Below are 17597 nucleotides of genomic sequence, written 5' to 3'. Positions count from 1 at the left end.
AATAGTACTTAACAGCCAGGTACCAACAGTCATACACAGCACAAAGAGCAAATAGAACATACAAGGTAGCAAGCACATATCAGTAAGATTTAGCTCCCAAATTCATAAATCTATTCCCAAAGAGAAAAATTGAAAAAGAAACATATGATCTTCTTCCAGTAGTTCCCTTGAGAAAACAGTGTTTTACAATCTTGACAAAAATTAAGATTATTGGAATTGATGCCTTCACTATCATGACTAAGCAAGAAGAAATGGAAATCATTCACAATCAAACACTTTAAGAACAAACACATTGTTCATAAAATCTAACATATAAAAGTAGTCAGAAGAAAAACACTTGCTCTCAAAAATCATTGCTTTCAAATTCCTCCTGAATTTTTTCACTAACAGGATAAGTTTGAAGAAGGAGAGTGAAAAAATATCAACTAGTAACAGAAATATTTATCCAGATCACAGTAATTCTCAGAAAGGTAACAAATAGTTGAACTATATACAGATTGATATTCAAACATAATCATAAAGTTAGCTAAAAAAATCCTCCTGTCTGAAATAACATTACATATTTCAAATAATTTTATTTGTAGTCTAAACAACTCATTGCTTTCATTGTAAATTCTTATGGCTTCTCATGGTATTTTATTTATATATTATAAAGTATGCAAAATTTTATCTGTAGAAGTCTCAGGAGATTTTTTGGTATCTGCTCCCTTCAATCAAATTCTGGCTGCTTTGAATTATAATATTACAAGCAGTCCTATAGCTGTCCTTATAGTAAGTAAACAGTTACTGATGCTAGGTAATAAATCTATAGCTTCCCTAAATTAAACAGTTGTCCCTATCAATGACAACAAGAAGAATTGCCTCAATAACTACAATAGAATTATAAAAAACATTATCATGATAAGAAAAAATAAATACCATTTAAACCTGCTTTCATCAACCTTTCAAAAACACATTCAAAGACAAAATTTAATACATGAAAAATATTTTCCTTATGTCACCCTTCATTTTATTATCACTTACAATTCTAGTTATCCATCAGTTTACTGTTGGAAAATTAATCACCCTTGGGATTTATTTTGCTCTCATCTCTTACCTTCACTAATTTAAGAACTCATTTTAGCCTCTCTAGTTTACTGGAATTCCTCAGTATAAAGCAAAAAAGTAAAAAGTGCTATTTAACTGAGTAACAAATTATGCATTAAAATGAAATACAGAACAATTTAGAAGACTACCAATACCTCTACAGTACTATAAAGCTGTGTATTAGTTCTTAATAGTTATCAACAAAGGAATTCGTCGAGTGTACGCTGCCGTGTTCTTTTGATTGACTGTGAATTAATAAAATCAGCACAGGCACCTAACGCAGATAATGGACTGCCTCCAAACAATGTTTTCAATGATTGCATCCTCCAAATTTTCATTTTCATTGTAATACTGAAGATGATTGTCGATACCTTCAAATTGTTCATAGTTCCCAACTTGTTGAAGTAGTGAAATCTTTCCATTTTCACTCCTGGCCATTTCTGGCATCTCCAAGCCTGAATGCTTGAAACCATCTTGAATCATCCTACTGCTTATTTCTCACCAACTATCAGTGACAAAATCACTGCGTTTTGAACACAAACACATGCAACTGACATTATTTTAAAAAATATTTGTTCTAAGTACGGTGTAGTGTCTAACGGTCACACAAGTGCACGCGACTGATGCTAGTTAGAAACTGTTCAGCAACAGTCTCCTGTCCCAATTAAATGGCATAGTCTCCTAAATAAACAAAGGTAATCCCAGCTATTTTCTTGATTAGCTTTTGTTCTTTAAGAGTTGTCCCAATTAACCGATAGCCCGCTTAACTGGAGTCCACTATATCATTAACTTTCTACTTTAGGCATTCAATTCATCCTTACTTCATAATTTACCTATGTTTTTAGAATATTCAATAACACTGATTGTGTGAACAGCAATATTACTTCGAATTGTTTTAGGAAATTCCTGCTCCTATAGGCAGTTACCATTTTTCTTAAACTTTACAAAGAAATAAAGGTACTGGTTATCTGAAATCTCATGTAAACTTTAATTTCTTTCCTTCCTATTCTCATTTTAACTGGCATATTCGTATTTGAGTGAAATTGTAATTTGCATTTATTTAACCTAAGCATGCACCCTTTTATTCATACTACTTATTCAACACAAAGGTTTAATGATGTTCTGTATTTGCTCAGTAGATATACTTCATCAGTAACTTCCAAAATTTAATTCATTTGGTTGAATCTAGATTACCTTGCAGATTACATTTTTGATTATTTATTTATTCCTGGCAAACTGTCAGATAATTGTACATATGATTATACTGTAATTAAGCTATTGCCATCAGTATCTTGCTCTGTTCCTTGATGAACAGAAGGCATCTGTTCAAAATACTAAGTATTTAATCTTTCTTTTATTGTACTCACCTCAATAACACTATGGCAGGACTTGCAAAAGAACTTGCCTTCATCAGAGATTCCCCAGTTAATCACGGAACATTGTTGACATGGCTGTCTAAAATCTCTCTGAAAAATATACAAACATACTAAACATCAACTTTTTAAAACTCATATCCTGAGCAGAGGGATTTAAAAGTAAGCTCAAGGAAATAGTATTCTCATGATACATTACATGAAGGTAAAAGTTTAAACACACATTGGTGGTCTACTATCAACATCACAAAGAGAAATAATGCTGAAAATGTCTCAATTGCACATCTTGTACTTGGCAATTAATGTGTAATTTATTCTAAATGCTGAGCAGCTGTGTGGAGTTCTCCAGCACATTTTCCATCTGAGTCTCAGCCTCGAAAGAGTCCCAACTGTGTGAAAAACAGCATGTGTGGTCCCAGGAAGGGCCAACCGAAAGTCTTAAGTTCTTGGATGACTGCTGTCTAGTGGCCTTGACCTCACACATCACGAAGACCCTCGAGAGGCTAGTCCTGGCTCACCTCCGACCCCTGCTCAGATTATCCCTCGATTTCCCCTGCAGTTTGCTTACTAGGAGCACAATGGAGATGATGATGCTGTCATCTACCTGCTGAACAGAGCCTACTCCCATTTGGATAAGCAGGGCAGCACTGAGGCCAATGCTTTTTGATTTCTCAAGTGCCTTCAATGCTATACAGCCCTTGTTGCTGGGGGAAAAGCTCCACTCAATGCAGGTTGGCACTTCCATTGTATCCTGGATAATGGACTATCTGACTGGCAGACTACAGTTTGTGCGTCTTCAGAGCTGTACGTCAGCCATGGCTATGAGCAGCACTGTGACCTCATAGGGGTCTGTATTGGTTTCCTTCCAGTTTACTCTTGTACATTGGACTTTAATTGTAACACTGAGTCATATCATCTACAGAAATTCTCTAACTCAGTAATAGTTGGGTGTATAAAGGGACGAAGGGAAGATGAATACAGGGCCCTGGTGGAGGACTTTGACAAATGGTGCAAGTTGAATCATCTGTAGGTCAACATTGGTAAGACAAAGGAGATGGCGATGGACTTTAGGAAGACTAAGCCTGTACTGCTCCCTGTTACTACTGATGGTGAGGACGTGGATGTGATGAGGACCTACAAGTACCTTGGGGTGCTCCTAGACGACAGAAAAGTGGAACACCAACACAAAGGCTGTGTACAAGAACCGCCAGAGTCGCCTCCACGTCCTGAGGAGACTGAGGACTTTTGGTGTATGGAGGCCTCTCCTTCACATGTTCTATCAGACTGTTGTCACCAGAAAACACGTGTGGTGTGCTGGGGCAATGGCATCAACACGGGTGATGCCAACAAGCTCAAGAAGACCATAAGATATAGGAGCAGAATTAGGCCATTTGGCCCATTGAGTCCGCTCCACCATTCAACTAAGGCTGATCCTTTCTTCCCCTCCTCAGCCCCACTCCCCAGTCTTCTCCCTGTAACCTTTGATCCCATGTCCAATCAAGAACCTATCAAGCTTTGCCTTAAATACACCCAACAATCTGGCCTCCACAGCTCCTTGTGATAATAAATTCCACAAATTCACCACCCTCCGGCTAAAGAAATTTCTCCACATCTGTGAAACTTTGTGAGCAATTCTGGGCCTCTTATCTAAGAAAGGATGTGCTGCCACTGGAGAGGGTCCAGAGGAGGTTCACAAGGATGATCCAGGGAATGAAAAGATTAAGGTTTGAGGAGTGTCTGATGGCTCTGGTCATGTACTCACTGGAGCTTAGAAGAACGGAGAGGGGATCTCACTGAAACCTTGGACTTTAGATACAACACTGAATCATGTCATCTGCAGAAATTCTCTGATGTCTCAGCATAGTCTTATGGTATTATAGCTGGGTGTATAAAAAGTATTATATATTGAAAGGTCTGGATAGAGTGGTAATGGAGATGATATTTCCTGTTGTGAGGGGAATCTAGCACCAGAGGGCACAGCTTCAGAATATAAGGATGTCCCTTTAGAACAGAGATGAGGAGGAATTTCTTTAGCCAAAGGGTGGTGAATCTGTGGAATTCATTGCTACAGACAGCTGTACAGGCTGAACCATTGGGTTTCTTTAAAGTGGAGGCTAATAGATTCTTAATTAGTAACCGTGTTAAAGGTTACAGGGAAAAGGCTGGAGAATGGCGTCGGGGGGGGGGGAGGGGATAATGAATCAACCACAATGGAATAGCGGAGCAGACTCAAGTGGTTTTATGACCCAATTCAGCTCTATGTTTTATGGTCTAAAATGCTATCACATTGGCACGAGAGGTGAATTCGGGTGTATGGTAGAGAAGGACCAAGGCTCTTTGGGGCTCGGAGGTTTTGGGGAAGACAGTAGTGAGGGTTCCCAGAGAATGTGGATTGGGGTATGGGGAAGAAGAGGCTAGGACCAGTTGTGGTGGGGGGTGGGAGCGTTAGGAAGAATGCAAGGACTGGTGTTGGTGGGGTATGGGGAGAGAGGAAGAATGGACAGAAAAGACGACTAAGGCTTAGAGGGAACGGAAGAGGGTCCCGGGGATAGGAGGGGAAGTAGTGAAAAGGGATGTAAGAGAGGAATGCGGAACACGACGGATAATGAGAGAGGAAGACGGAACGGGATCACGTGGGCTCAGAAAGCTGGAGACCTGCGCTCACCGTATTCTCTTCATCCATCTTCGAGAGCACTCCACCTTTCAGCCCCGATTGCAATTGTGAACCCGGAGTACTTTCTCCGCACACACGTTTTTTGCTGTCCGTTTGTGAAATGGGGCCGGCTAAACTCTTGTTGAACAGTTTTTGGTGCCCGAGATAACACAGAAATCTTTGGCCAGTGTCTTTCGTTTTAAATAATGTTTTTGTTCTGATGTGTTACTCGCTTAATTAGCTGCTGCTGATATGTTTAGATCGTGTTTTCTTTATTTTAGCAACGTCAATTTGGTGAGTTTTACGAGGTGTAAGTTTGAGTTACGGCAATTTATCGGCTACAAATTTCAGTAGCTCTCGAAGTCTTAAAATCCGTTTAAGCGTAACAATTAACGACCAATACATCGTATTTGAGATTTACTTTGATCAAATGAGTCGAGAAATACACAGGCAGATTTGACCAATAAATGCTGTTAAAATTTAGCAGATTTAACTTGTTAGATTGGTGCAATGCACCACGTGAAAGCATAGAAACCATATAAGCACAGATACTGATGGGTTTTAAGTATAAGCTACTGCAGTAAAACTGCGATTTCCCATTCGAAAACCCCGATGTTTGGGCAATAGGATTCACCCGATTGTTTCCTGTGCTGCCATTCTCACACCTCGTCCCTTTATATATTGTTTTCACGCTGGCAGCTATTCTGTACGTTCCCTAAGTCCACGTTTTTAAAGCAATTTTGTCTGAATTCGCTAATTTATCAGTCTACACACTGAGCATATTCACAAGAAATGATTTGTCATGATCTGGAAAGCTTTACTGCTGGAGTTTCTAGCCTCACCAGATATTTGCCAACCACTTCCTCCGAATTATGATTTCATGTGGCAGACTTGTGGTTGTCAAAAATATATTTTGGCATTAGTTAAAAATGTTCCTTAAAGGTATTCGTTGTGTCCTAGTATCAGACCTCCTCGTACTACCATCTTGTGTATCTTGGCGGTGACATTGTCTTCCTCCTCTCGTGTAAAACCACATTTTCTCTGATCTGTCTTTATTCAGGACTTCAAATACATTGTCTACCCTTCATTGCATACAGAAGGCAAGTTGGCCGATTCCGCTCCTGTCTTTTGAGCTCGTTAACATACTGCCATGTCCATTGGCAACCATTACTATTTTTTAATTGAAGTTGATGAATGTCCAAAGACTCCCTCAAAATCAGTACTCGTGTGTGCATGGGTTGCTGTTACCAAGTTACCTTTATTGGAGACAGAAAATCCACTGTCCACTGGAGACAGTACATCCACTTCATGGCAGTGTTTGGTACGATAATATATCAGAAGTCATACCACATCTGTAAATATTTGTAAAAGTAAACTTGCACTTGTACATTAGAGGTGCAAAATTAATTGAAAGATTGGCTGTGATCTGAGTGGGCAAGTTGACTGATTCAGATGACTTCCATCCTAGGTTGCAAAGGGGAGTGATTGTGGCGATGGCGCTTGTTACGATCTTCCAGTATTTCCTTGTAACAGGGGATGTGCCAGAGGAGTGAAAACTGATGAATGCGACACCCTTGTTTTTTTTTTAAAAAGGGTGCAAGGACGTTCCAAGGAATCAATTTAATGTTAGTGGTTCTATAAATTATAAAAGGGGAAAACTATAAAAGCTTGGAATGGTTTAATTTAGTTAAGGATTCTAACTGATTTTTCTTTTGTAGAAGTAACAGAAGGTCATTGAAGGATATGCAATGATTTGCCAATATGAATTTTCAGAAAGAGTTTGACAGCATTCGCATTCTTGGTTGGCTAAAAAAAAGTGAGGCTTGTGGAATTGATGGCCCTATTTGGATTTTTTTTTAAAAAAAGAAGCTCAATAACAAGGAACAAGAAATTGTGGTAATTGTTTATTTTTCAGGACAGTGAACAGTGATGTTTAAATGTAGAGTAAAATATTAAAATATGCTTTTACCAGATGCACAAGGACTGGGAGCATACATTTAAGGTTTTGGCCAAGAGATACAGTAGGAAATGTCAAAAATTTCTTACCCAGTAGAAGGTAATGACCTGAAACTCATTGTGGAAGCTGACAGAATCAATAATCTCAAAAGCAAATTGAATAGGCAAGTGAGAGTATGAACTTGCAGATTGACAGAAACAGCGCAGGGGAATGTGACTGTCTAATTTTGCCTGCATTAAGCCAACAAGAATTTGATGGGTCAGATGTTTTCCTACTACAACATCATGGTTGTAAAAATAAGAGAGGGTGATTGAAAAGAATAAGAAAAGACAAGTGGACAGCTGCACCACCTTGGGACACAAATGATTCACTTTTGAGGAAGGAGGTGAATCAACTGGTGTACATTCCATAGACATGTTTTAACGTGAGAGAAATAGTTAGTAATAAGGGGGAAACGTATTTTAGATCTACAATGAGTCACGAAGATCTGGACTGAGCAGTTCAGGGTTATGTTCTTTACCTTATATTTTCTTTGGGATCTAAATATTTTGGCCTCACATTAAGAAGTAGAATGCAGTGAAAAGTATTGGCCATTTGAGTCAGCTCAGCCACATAGCAGATCAAATATTAGCCTCAGTTATACTTTTTAGCTGTTCCTCATAACCCTTAAGCGTCCTATAAAATAAATCTACAGAGGCCTTGAAAAATCAATTACTCAATTGTCACTATTATCTAGGATATGCATGTTTAATGATTCATGACTCCATGAGAGAAGAATTTTCTCCTCAATTTTGTCATGAATGTGCAAAATGCTTACTCTGAAGCTATGTCTCCTAGTTCTAAGTTTCTTCACGAGGGGAGACAGTCTTGTTGCGTCAAGTTCCTTAAATAAACAGGACAAATCGTTTTGAGCTACTCCTGCTGTGGTCTTGCCATACTCTAGTAGGAGCATGATTTCCCTGCTTTTATCCTGCACCTATCTTCATCTTCTAACCATGAAAAGTGTTTTAAAGTGTTACCTTCTGACCAAGATTTGTCTGACATTGATTGATCCTCTTTCTGTCATGAGGGAGAAGCAAATAGAGAGTGTGGTCGAGTTTAGTCAAGAAATTGAAAAGCAAAATGAGAAAGATGTTTTTAATTTATGCTGAGGTAATTGCTAATATCAGACATAAGAATGGAGATGTTTAAATCCCATACATTTGATGGAGGTGAAAGGGTAGAAATGTCAGTGTATTTACATAATAAGCATTGGTACACTGTATCAAAGATCAAACTAAATTTATTATCAAAGTATATTTGTTACCATATACTACCTTCAGATTCATTTTATTGCAAACATTTAAAAGGGAAAAAAGAAACAATAGAATTTACAAAAAACTGTTCATACACAGAGAAAGTGACAAATTGTGCAAAAATAAAAAAAACTTAGAACATGAGTTGTAAAGGGTCCTTGAAAGTGAGCCTGTAGGCCGTAGAATCAGTTCAGAGCAGCAGTGATCGAAGTTATCCATGCCAGTTCAGGACTGTAGTCAATGAAAGGTAATAACTGTACCTGAACCTGGTGGTGTAGCAACTAAGGCTTCTGTACCTTCTGCCTGATGATTGTTAAGAGACGAGGGCATGGCCTTGATAGTGGATGCTGCATTCTTGTGGCTGGGCACCATGTACTGGAGATGTATTCAGTGATTGAGTGCTGTGCCTGTGCTGGACCGGACTGTGTCGACCACTTTCTGTCGCTTTATCCATTCCTGGTATGTTTCCATACCAGGCTATGATGCAACCAGTTAAGACCATCTCCACTGTGCATCTACAGAAGCTTTTTACAGGTTTTGGTGACATGCCAAATCTATGCAATCTTATAAGAAATTATAGGTACTGTCATGCTTTTTTTTCTGGTGATACATATGCTAGTTCCAGTACTGATTCTCTGATACGTTAACACCAAAGAGTTTAAAGGTAATGACCCTCTCCACCCCCATTCCCCTAGAGAACCTCCTGTGGGTTTCTGGCTTCTTCGTCCTGTAGTTGATAATCAGTTCTTTGGTTTTGTTGACATTGAGTGAGAAGTTGTTGTGGCACCATGAACCAGATTTTCAATTTCCTCTTACATGCCAATTCGGCACCACCTTTGATTTGGCCAACAACACAAGAGCCATCAGCACACTTACATACGGCGTTGGAGTTGTACTTAGCCACACAATCATAAATAGAAATAGAGTACAGCAGGGAGCCACGCACACAGCCCTGTGGTGCACCTGTGCTGATGATAAGTATGGAGGGGATGTTGTTGCCAATCTGTACTGACTTGGGTCCACCAGTGAGGAAATCGAGGAACCAGTTGCACTGGGAGGTACTGAGATCCAGGTCTTAGAGCTTAATGGTGAGTTTCCTGAGGATGATAGTGTTGAATGTTGAGCTGTAGTCAATGAAGAGCACCCTCGCATATGCATCTCATTTTGGTGATTCTTCACTGTGGTTCTTGCAAAACCAGTATATAATTTCAGAATTGTAGTGTATAGGATGGTTAGCAGATATGTTCCAACCAGCACTTTGAATCCTGGTGGCAAATCTTCTATCCTTTATCTTCTGATCCTTTTGGTTACAAAATCTAAAATTGCATTAACCTTTCTTTGTGAAATGTACTGCAGAAATGTGGCAAATGTTCAGGGGATATTTGTGTGGAGTTCTGCATAGGTATGTTCCCATGAGACAGGGAAAGGATGGTAGTGTACAGGAACCGTGGTGTATAAAGGCTGTTGTAAATCTAGTCAAGAAGAAAAGAAAAGCTTACAAAAATTTTTAAAAAACTAGGTAATGATAGAGATCTGAAAGATTATAAGGCTAGCAGGAAGGAGCCTAAGAATGAAATTAGGAGAGCCAGAAGGGGCCGTGAAAAGGCCTTGGTGGGCAGGATTAAGGAAAACCCCAGGACATTCTACAAGTACGTGAAGAGCAAGAGGATAAGACATGAGAGAATAGGACCAATCAAGTGTGACAGTGGAAAAGTGTGTATGGAACTGGAGGAGATAGCAGAGGTACTTAATGAATACTTTACTTCAGTATTCACTATGGAAAAGGACCTTGGCGATTGTAGGGGTGACTTACAGCGACTGAAAAGCTTGAGCATATAGATATTAAGGAAGAGGATGTGCTGGAGCTTTTGGAAAGCATCAAGTTGGATAAGTCACTGGGACCAGATGAGATGTACCCCAGGCTAACGTGGGAGGCAAGTGAGGAGATTGCTGAGCCTCTGGCGATAATCTTTGCATCATCAATGGGGATGGGAGAGGTTCCGGAGGATTGGAGGGTTGCAGATGTTGTTCCCTTATTCAAGAAGAGGAGTAGAGATAGTCCAGGAAATTATAGACCAGTGAGTCTTACTTCAGTGGTTGGTAAGTTGATGGAAAAGATCCTGAGAGTCAGGATTTATGAATATTTGGAGAGGCATAATACGATTAGGAATAGTCAGCTTGGCTTTGTCAAAGGTAGGTCGTACCTGATTGAATTTTTTGAGGATGAGACTAAACACATTGAAGGTAGAGCAATAAATGTAGTGTAAATGGATTTCAGCAAGGCATTTGATAAGGTACCCCATGCAAGGCTTATTGAGAAAGTAAGGAGGCATGGGATCCAAGTGGACCTTGCTTTGTGGATTCAGAATTGGCTTGCCCACAGAAGGTAAAGAGTGGTTGTAGATGGGTCATATTCTGCATGGAGGCCGGTGACCAGTGGTCTGAGACCCCTTCTGTTTGTGATGTTTATAAATGACCTGAATGAGGAACTGGAGGGATGTGTTAGTAAACTTGCTGGTACATAAATGTTGGGGGTGTTGTGGATAGTGTGGAGGGTTGTCAGAGGTTACAGCGGGACACTGATAGGATGGAAAACTAGGCAGAGAAGTGTCAGGTAAAGTTCAACCCAGATAAGTGAGGTGGTTCATTTTGGTAGGTCAAATAGGATGGCAGAATATAGTATTAATGGTAAGACTCTTGGCAGTGTGGAGGATCAGAGGGATCTTGGGGTCCATGTCCATAGGACACTCAAAGCGGCTACACAGGTTGACTCTGTGGTTAAGAAGTCATACAGTGCATTAGCCTTCATCAACCATGGGATTGAGTTTATTAGCCAAGAGGTAATGTTGCAGCTATATAGGACCCTGGTCAGACCCCATGGATCTTGGAAAAATAGAGGGCTATGGGTAACCCTAGGTAATTTCTAAAGTAAGGACAGGTTCAGCACAGCATTGTGGGCTGAAGGGCCTGTATTGTGCTGTAGGTTTTCCTTGTTTCTACAGCAGTTATTAATTTTTTTAAAAAAACAGTCATAGAGGCATAGAAAAGTACAGCACAGAAACAGGCCATTTGGCCCATCTGTTCTGTGCTGAACTATTTAAACTGCGTACTCCTATTGAGCTGCATTGGGACCATAGCCCTTCAAACCCCTACCATCCATGTACCTATCCAAACATTGAAATCAATTTTGCATGCACCACTTGTGGAAGGACATTTTCCAGAAATAAAACAATATGGAAGTGTCAGAGAACCCATGTCAATATTGACTTTCCAGTTCCTAAATTATGTTAAGCTATAATGTAAATGGGATTCATGCTGTACTTTTTGAGTGAGATAATGTAAATGAAGTGCCTTCATAAAACCACTGAGTATTGCAGATGGTGCTATTTTTTGCATTATATATCCACTTGTGAAAGAGCATTGTTATCTATAATAAGTATTTGTTTCTGTCAAGTTCAGATTGTGCATAATAATTTTCCTCCACTTTCAATATTTTGCATTTTAAAGATGTAACTAATGAAGATATGACAGACGTTTTCATATGATCATCTGCACAATGTAATTCTATGAAATTGCTAAATATCTCTTTGTTCTCCTTCATACCAGAGTGGTGTTGCTTTCTCATTATTCTGCTAATCATAGATAATGTTGATTGTTAATGTCTTGTTTGCTGTTTTCATATAATTTCTCACTGGTGGATTTATTTTCAACTTTGCTCAATTTAGTTTCCTGCATCTCCTTTTCTAGTTACCTGTTACCGTTGAAAGGGAGGAAAGGAAGGGATACAATGATAAAGGTCAAGAAAGGATGAAGCTGGTAAGGAGAAGAAAAAAATGGAAACACCGAGGATAGGAAAGAAATGCAAAAGCAAACTACTGTAAGTTCAGGAGATCTGAACTTAAACAGAAAATGGTGGAAATTGTTTTACCTGTCAGGCAACATCTGTGGAGACTGAAATAGTCAACATTTCAGGTTGATGACCTTTCATTAGAATTAAACAATAGGTGCAGAAGTAGACCATTCGGCCCTTCGAGCCTCCACTGCCATTCTGAGATCATGGCTGATCATCTACTATCAATACCCGGTTCCTGCCTTGTCCCCATAACCCTTGATTCCCCTATCCATAAGATACCTATCTAGCTCCTTCTTGAAAGCATCCAGAGAATTGGCCTCCACTGCCTTCTGAGGCAGCGCGTTCCACACCTCCACAACTCTCTGGGAGAAGAAGTTCCTCCTCAACTCTGTCTTAAATGACCTACCCCTTATTCTTAAACCATGCCCTCTGGTACTGGACTCTCCCAGCATCAATATTTCCTGCCTCTATCTTGTCCAATCCCTTGGGAAATGGTGGAAATAAAGATCTTTTAATTTGCCAACACTGAAGTGACAAATCGAACAAGACAGATGCCTGAAAGGGTCAAAGGCAGAAGAGGTTGAAGGTGTCTGCTAAAAGAAGGCAGTAAAAGCTACCAAAATAACAGACGACTTGTTAGAGAGTTGTATAAATAGGGGGAAATGAATGAAATCTGGAATTTTCAAAAATAAAGAGAAAATTGTAAATACAGAAACACAAGAGATACTGCAGATGCTGGAAATCCAGAGCAACACACAAAAAATGCTAGAGGTACTCAGCAGGTCAGGCAGCATGTAAGGAAATTAAACAGTTGACATTTCAGGCTGAGACCATTCATCCGGACTGGAAAGGAAGGGGAAGAGGTCAGAATGGAGGTGGGGGGATAAGCTAGAGGTTGATAAGTGAAGCCAGGTGGGTGGGGGAGGGGTAGATTAAGTAAGGAGGTGGAAGGTGGTAAAGGCGAAGGGCTGGAGAAAAAGGAATTGGAGAGGAGAGTGGACCATGGGAGAAAAGGAAGGGGAGGTGATAGGCAGATGAGGAAAAATGGGGAAGAGGCCAGAGTGGGGAATTGAAGAAAAGGGAAGGGAAAAATAATTACTGGAAGTTGGAGAAATTGATGTTCCTGCCATGAGGTTGAAGGCTAACTTGACAGAATATGAAGTGTTACTCCTCCACCCTGAGAGTGGACTCATCATAGCAGATGTGGAGGCCATGGACCAACATGTCAGAAGGGGAATAAGGATAGAAATTAAAAAGATTGGACACTGGGAAATTCCACATTTTGCAGATGGAACAGAGGTGCTTCCTTGTAAATACTGAGAAGTTTAGACGTAAGACTGGAATGTCCAGGAGAGGAGGAAATGGATTAGTAAAGGAAGGGGGGGGGCGTGAAACACATGAACCAAGAGAAATAAGATGGGCAGGGCTGAAAATATGTTTAAAGGAAGAAAACTGGTGGATTGGAAGATGTGGTAAGATAATTAATATTCTTTATTCAGGATGGAGAGTAATCCAGAAAACAGCTCAGGGAAAAGTGGAAATGAACAGTGTCAGTGGAAGGGAGCCATTTTCAATGTGACTGGGGAAATGTTGCCAACAGCTAGGTGTACAAGAACGTACTCAGAATATAAAATTGGAACAAATGCAAAAGTTAAGGTTTCTCTTTGTGTTTAAGACCAATTTGAGTGCCGAACAAGAAATCAGAATATCCAAAGGATTTTGTGTGAAGTACCATGGATAAGGTCAGTAATTTTACAGTTAGGAAAGTACAGATGGTTTGCAAATATTGCTTCATAAACACTTGGAAAAATAATATGAGCCTAGTCCTCTGTCGTAACTGTGCCCCACTTACTTTAATCCAGTAATTTGTAATGGGACATTCATTTGGCAGTACATCCAATCATCTCCAGTCTACCTGTTCTACAGTATTGAGGCCATTGCCTCAACAGTATGACCTACTTAAAATGGATGTGATAATTAACAGAACACTGCCATTTGATTAACAGAAATAACAGGATGCTGTCCAAGTTGCATGCCATCTTGGACAATGCCTCTCATCCACTACATAATGTACTGGTTGGGCACAGGAGTACATTCAGCCAGAGACTCATTCCACCGAGATGCAGCACAGAGCATCATAGGAAGTCATTCCTGCCTGTGGCCATCAAACTTTACAACTCCTCCCTTGGAGGGTCAGACATCCTGAGCCAATCGGCTGGTCCTGGACTTATTTCCTGGCATAATTTACATATTACCATTTAACTATTTATGGTTTTATTACTATTTATTATTTATGGTGCAACTGTAATGAAAACCAATTTCCCCCAGGATCAATAAAGTATGACTATGACTATAAATAATACTGGTCATAATATCAAGAATATTTTAACATTTGGTTATGGTGCAAAATGAATTATATCAGATTGGCCATTGAATACACAATTCAGCAGATTTTTGAAAATCAGACAGTGTATGAGTGAGCCTGTTACATAATGCTTATAATCTATCAATCCAAACAGTTTGACTGCTGAGCTGGAGAATGCCACAATTAAGGAAGTACTTTGCTGGTGTGGGAAAAAGCATGAGAGCATTGAAGAAGTGAATGCAGTCACCCATGCATTAAGTTAATAGGAAGAAGAGGCACTGTCAATGATTGGATTTAAACCTGAGCTGACGATTGGAAATAGAGGATTCAAAATCAAAGTCAAAGAAAAGCTTGCAGTCATTCTACTCTTAGCAGATTAGCGATCAACCATGATAATGTTCATTTATATTTTTAAAATTAGATCTAATAGCATGGCAAATGAATCTGAAACAGCATAAAGGAAAACCCATAAATGCTTTCTTCAGTTTTACTTTCAGTTATGAGCTTCATGACATCTAAAAATTAAGTTGGCATGCTTATGAAGCAAGGCAAAGCTAACAGGGTTAATTTTGATCAGTAATAAACAAAATTGATAAGGAACTAAAGGATGGCAATTCCCTTCACCAATCAAAAAATTAGCACCAATTAATCCAATCTTATGAATATAAAGTCTTAGAGTCACTAGTGGCGATATAGAAGGTACAGATGTGGAACAATTACACATGGAGACAAAAAATGCATTTGTAGGAGCAGAATGTAAATTACTATGTTTAATTTTGGGGAATGTCAGTAAAGCATTTAAACAACATTCTCAGGAGACCCAACATGAAAGAATGAAGGCATGTTGAGCATTAGACGCATGGATTATATTGCTTTCCCAAGATTTGTAGCATAGGCTTAGGCAGCCTTGAAGTCAGCTGATATGTTGTGTAACAGCGTGCCTGAGTACAATCTGGAGGTAGTAAATCCAAATCCTCCCAAACTCATTAAGAAGCCTTTTGCCAAATGGCTATGTAGATCATGTTGCAGGTTAACAGGTCAACAGGAAAATGTGCCTATTCTGCACAAGTTATTTTAAACATAAAGAAACAAATTTCCATATTTTTAGTAGGATAATAATATGGTCATATATTCCATTATTTACCAAGATAGCCTCATTTCCAAGAGCAAGGCCTCATTTACCATGATTGAGATAAAGGGAAGAAAGCTACCATACAGCAAAAAAACTGGTGCAACAGCAAAAGATGTGGTAAGAATTTGAAAAGAGCAGAAGAGTTGCATTGAATAATGGGATCATATTATAGCCCTAAGTCTGTGGTTCATTTACCATAAGATATAGGAAAATTAGGCAATTTGAGTCTGCTTTGCCATTTTATCATGGCTAATCTATTATTCCCCTCAGCCCCAACCTCCTACCATCTCCCTGTATCCCTTCATGCCTTGAGCAATGAAGAATCTATCAACTACTGCCTTAAACATTTGTAAAGAGTTGTTCTCCACAGCAGCCCATGGCAACGAATTCCACAGATTCATCACTCTCTGGCTAAAGAAATTCCTCATCATTTCCATTCTAAAAGGATGCTGCTCTATTCCGAGGCTGTGTCCTCTGGTCCTAGGCTCTCCAGCCATAAGAAACATCCTCTCCACATCCGTTTTATCAATACCATTCAAAAGGTTTCCATTAGGCCATCCCTCATTCTTCTGAATTCTAGTGAATGCAGGCCCAAAGCCATGACATTCTCTTCATGACAAGCCATTCAGTCCTGCAGACCCTGTTGCACTTGTTTCTGGATCCTTTGATCCATCCGTAAAAATCTGTATGCTTTTATATTTACATTCCCTATAACTATGATATTCACTGAGTATATCTGCCGTCTTATTACTGTGCTTAATCTTAAGCAATTCCAAATCTACAGAGGGATTTTCTAATACCCAGAAAGGTCTGACAGGCCACACCACACTTGGACAAAACTCTTTATCGTGTATTTTGCTGTTTGCTCTCCTGTCCAGCCAAAACTTTCTTTTTGTGACCTCTCCTTCTCCCAGCATGTCTGCAACACCCTTTTTGTAGGATGGCTATCACTATGCCCCCTTAAATTAATCCAGTAATTGGCCTCCAGCTGTTTACGCCGCAGCCCCAATGGCATTTCATTTGCCTCAACTTGGAGTGCACACACTGGGCAAGTTCTAACCGCTCCCAAGCACACCCTTAGAGCCCGAGCTTGCACGATAGCCAGTTCTGCCAGCACAGATTTTGCTGCTGACCCGTATACAATACTTCCATAGTCTAATCTTGATCTTATTAATGCTACATAAATATACTTCAGTGATGCAAAATCAGCACCCCATTCCAATCCAGCAAGACACCTCATGACATTTATCACATTTTTACATTTACTAACTACATATCTAATATGTTCTCTCCATGTTAATCTCAGGTCAAAGTGCACTCCCAAAAACCGAAAACTTTCAACTCTCTCCAGGTTACTTCCATACAGATTCAAGTTGAGTCCCCTGAACTTTTTCCTTGTAAAGAACATGGCTTTTGTCTTCTCCACTGAAAATCTAACACCCCACTCTTCAACCTGATTAATTCCATCTTGCATTTTCGTAACTACATGTTCAATATTTCTCCCTCTTTTCCACAAAGCCCCGTCATCTGCAAACAATGACCTTCCCACTTCCGTTGGAATATTTACGAATATATCATTTATCAAAATGGAGAATAAAGTTGGACTCACTGCACTCCCCTGAGGCGTCCGGTTTTCTACAACATACTGGCTTGATAGCTCTGATCCTATCTTCACCTGAATAGTTCTCCCATTTAAAAAGTCCTTAACCCAATTGAACATTGCTCCCCCAATTCCCATTAAATGTAGCTTGATTAGGAGACCCTCTTTCCATAACATATCATAAGCTTTCTCAACATCAAAAAAAACTGCAACCACTGTCTCTTTATTTACTTGAGCTTTTCTTATTTCATCCTCTAGACACAACACTGGATCCATAGTATTC

At 39.5% G+C, this 17597-nt stretch overlaps 1 protein-coding gene and 1 long non-coding RNA gene across 4 annotated transcripts in view; one reads left to right on the top strand and one right to left on the bottom strand.

Annotated features, from left to right (window-relative positions):
* taf1b (TATA box binding protein (Tbp)-associated factor, RNA polymerase I, B) overlaps positions 1–5190 on the bottom strand; it is a 122027-nt gene extending 116837 nt beyond the window's left edge. For all 3 annotated transcript variants that reach the window (XR_011885006.1, XM_072251216.1, XM_072251217.1), the window contains exons 1-2: positions 5125–5190; positions 2454–2552 (exon numbers count right to left, since the gene is read on the bottom strand). Coding sequence is in view for 2 of the 3 variants with exons in the window: in XM_072251216.1 (XP_072107317.1) it covers positions 2454–2552; positions 5125–5142 (117 nt within the window). In the remaining variant the exon portion in view is untranslated. The remainder of the gene's footprint in view (positions 1–2453; positions 2553–5124) is intronic.
* A 58-nt stretch (positions 5191–5248) lies between these two features.
* The window catches only part of LOC140209882 (uncharacterized), a 103626-nt gene continuing 91277 nt past the window's right edge, over positions 5249–17597 (top strand). Inside the window, exons 1-2 of the long non-coding RNA XR_011889089.1 lie at positions 5249–5406; positions 12112–12180. This is a non-coding gene — a long non-coding RNA (uncharacterized lncRNA). The remainder of the gene's footprint in view (positions 5407–12111; positions 12181–17597) is intronic.

Source organism: Mobula birostris, chromosome 2, assembly GCF_030028105.1.
Source record: "Mobula birostris isolate sMobBir1 chromosome 2, sMobBir1.hap1, whole genome shotgun sequence".
Classification (NCBI taxonomy): domain Eukaryota; kingdom Metazoa; phylum Chordata; class Chondrichthyes; order Myliobatiformes; family Myliobatidae; genus Mobula; species Mobula birostris.
The sequence above is the reverse complement of the archived record's forward strand: the minus strand, read 5'-3'. Positions and strand labels throughout refer to the sequence as shown.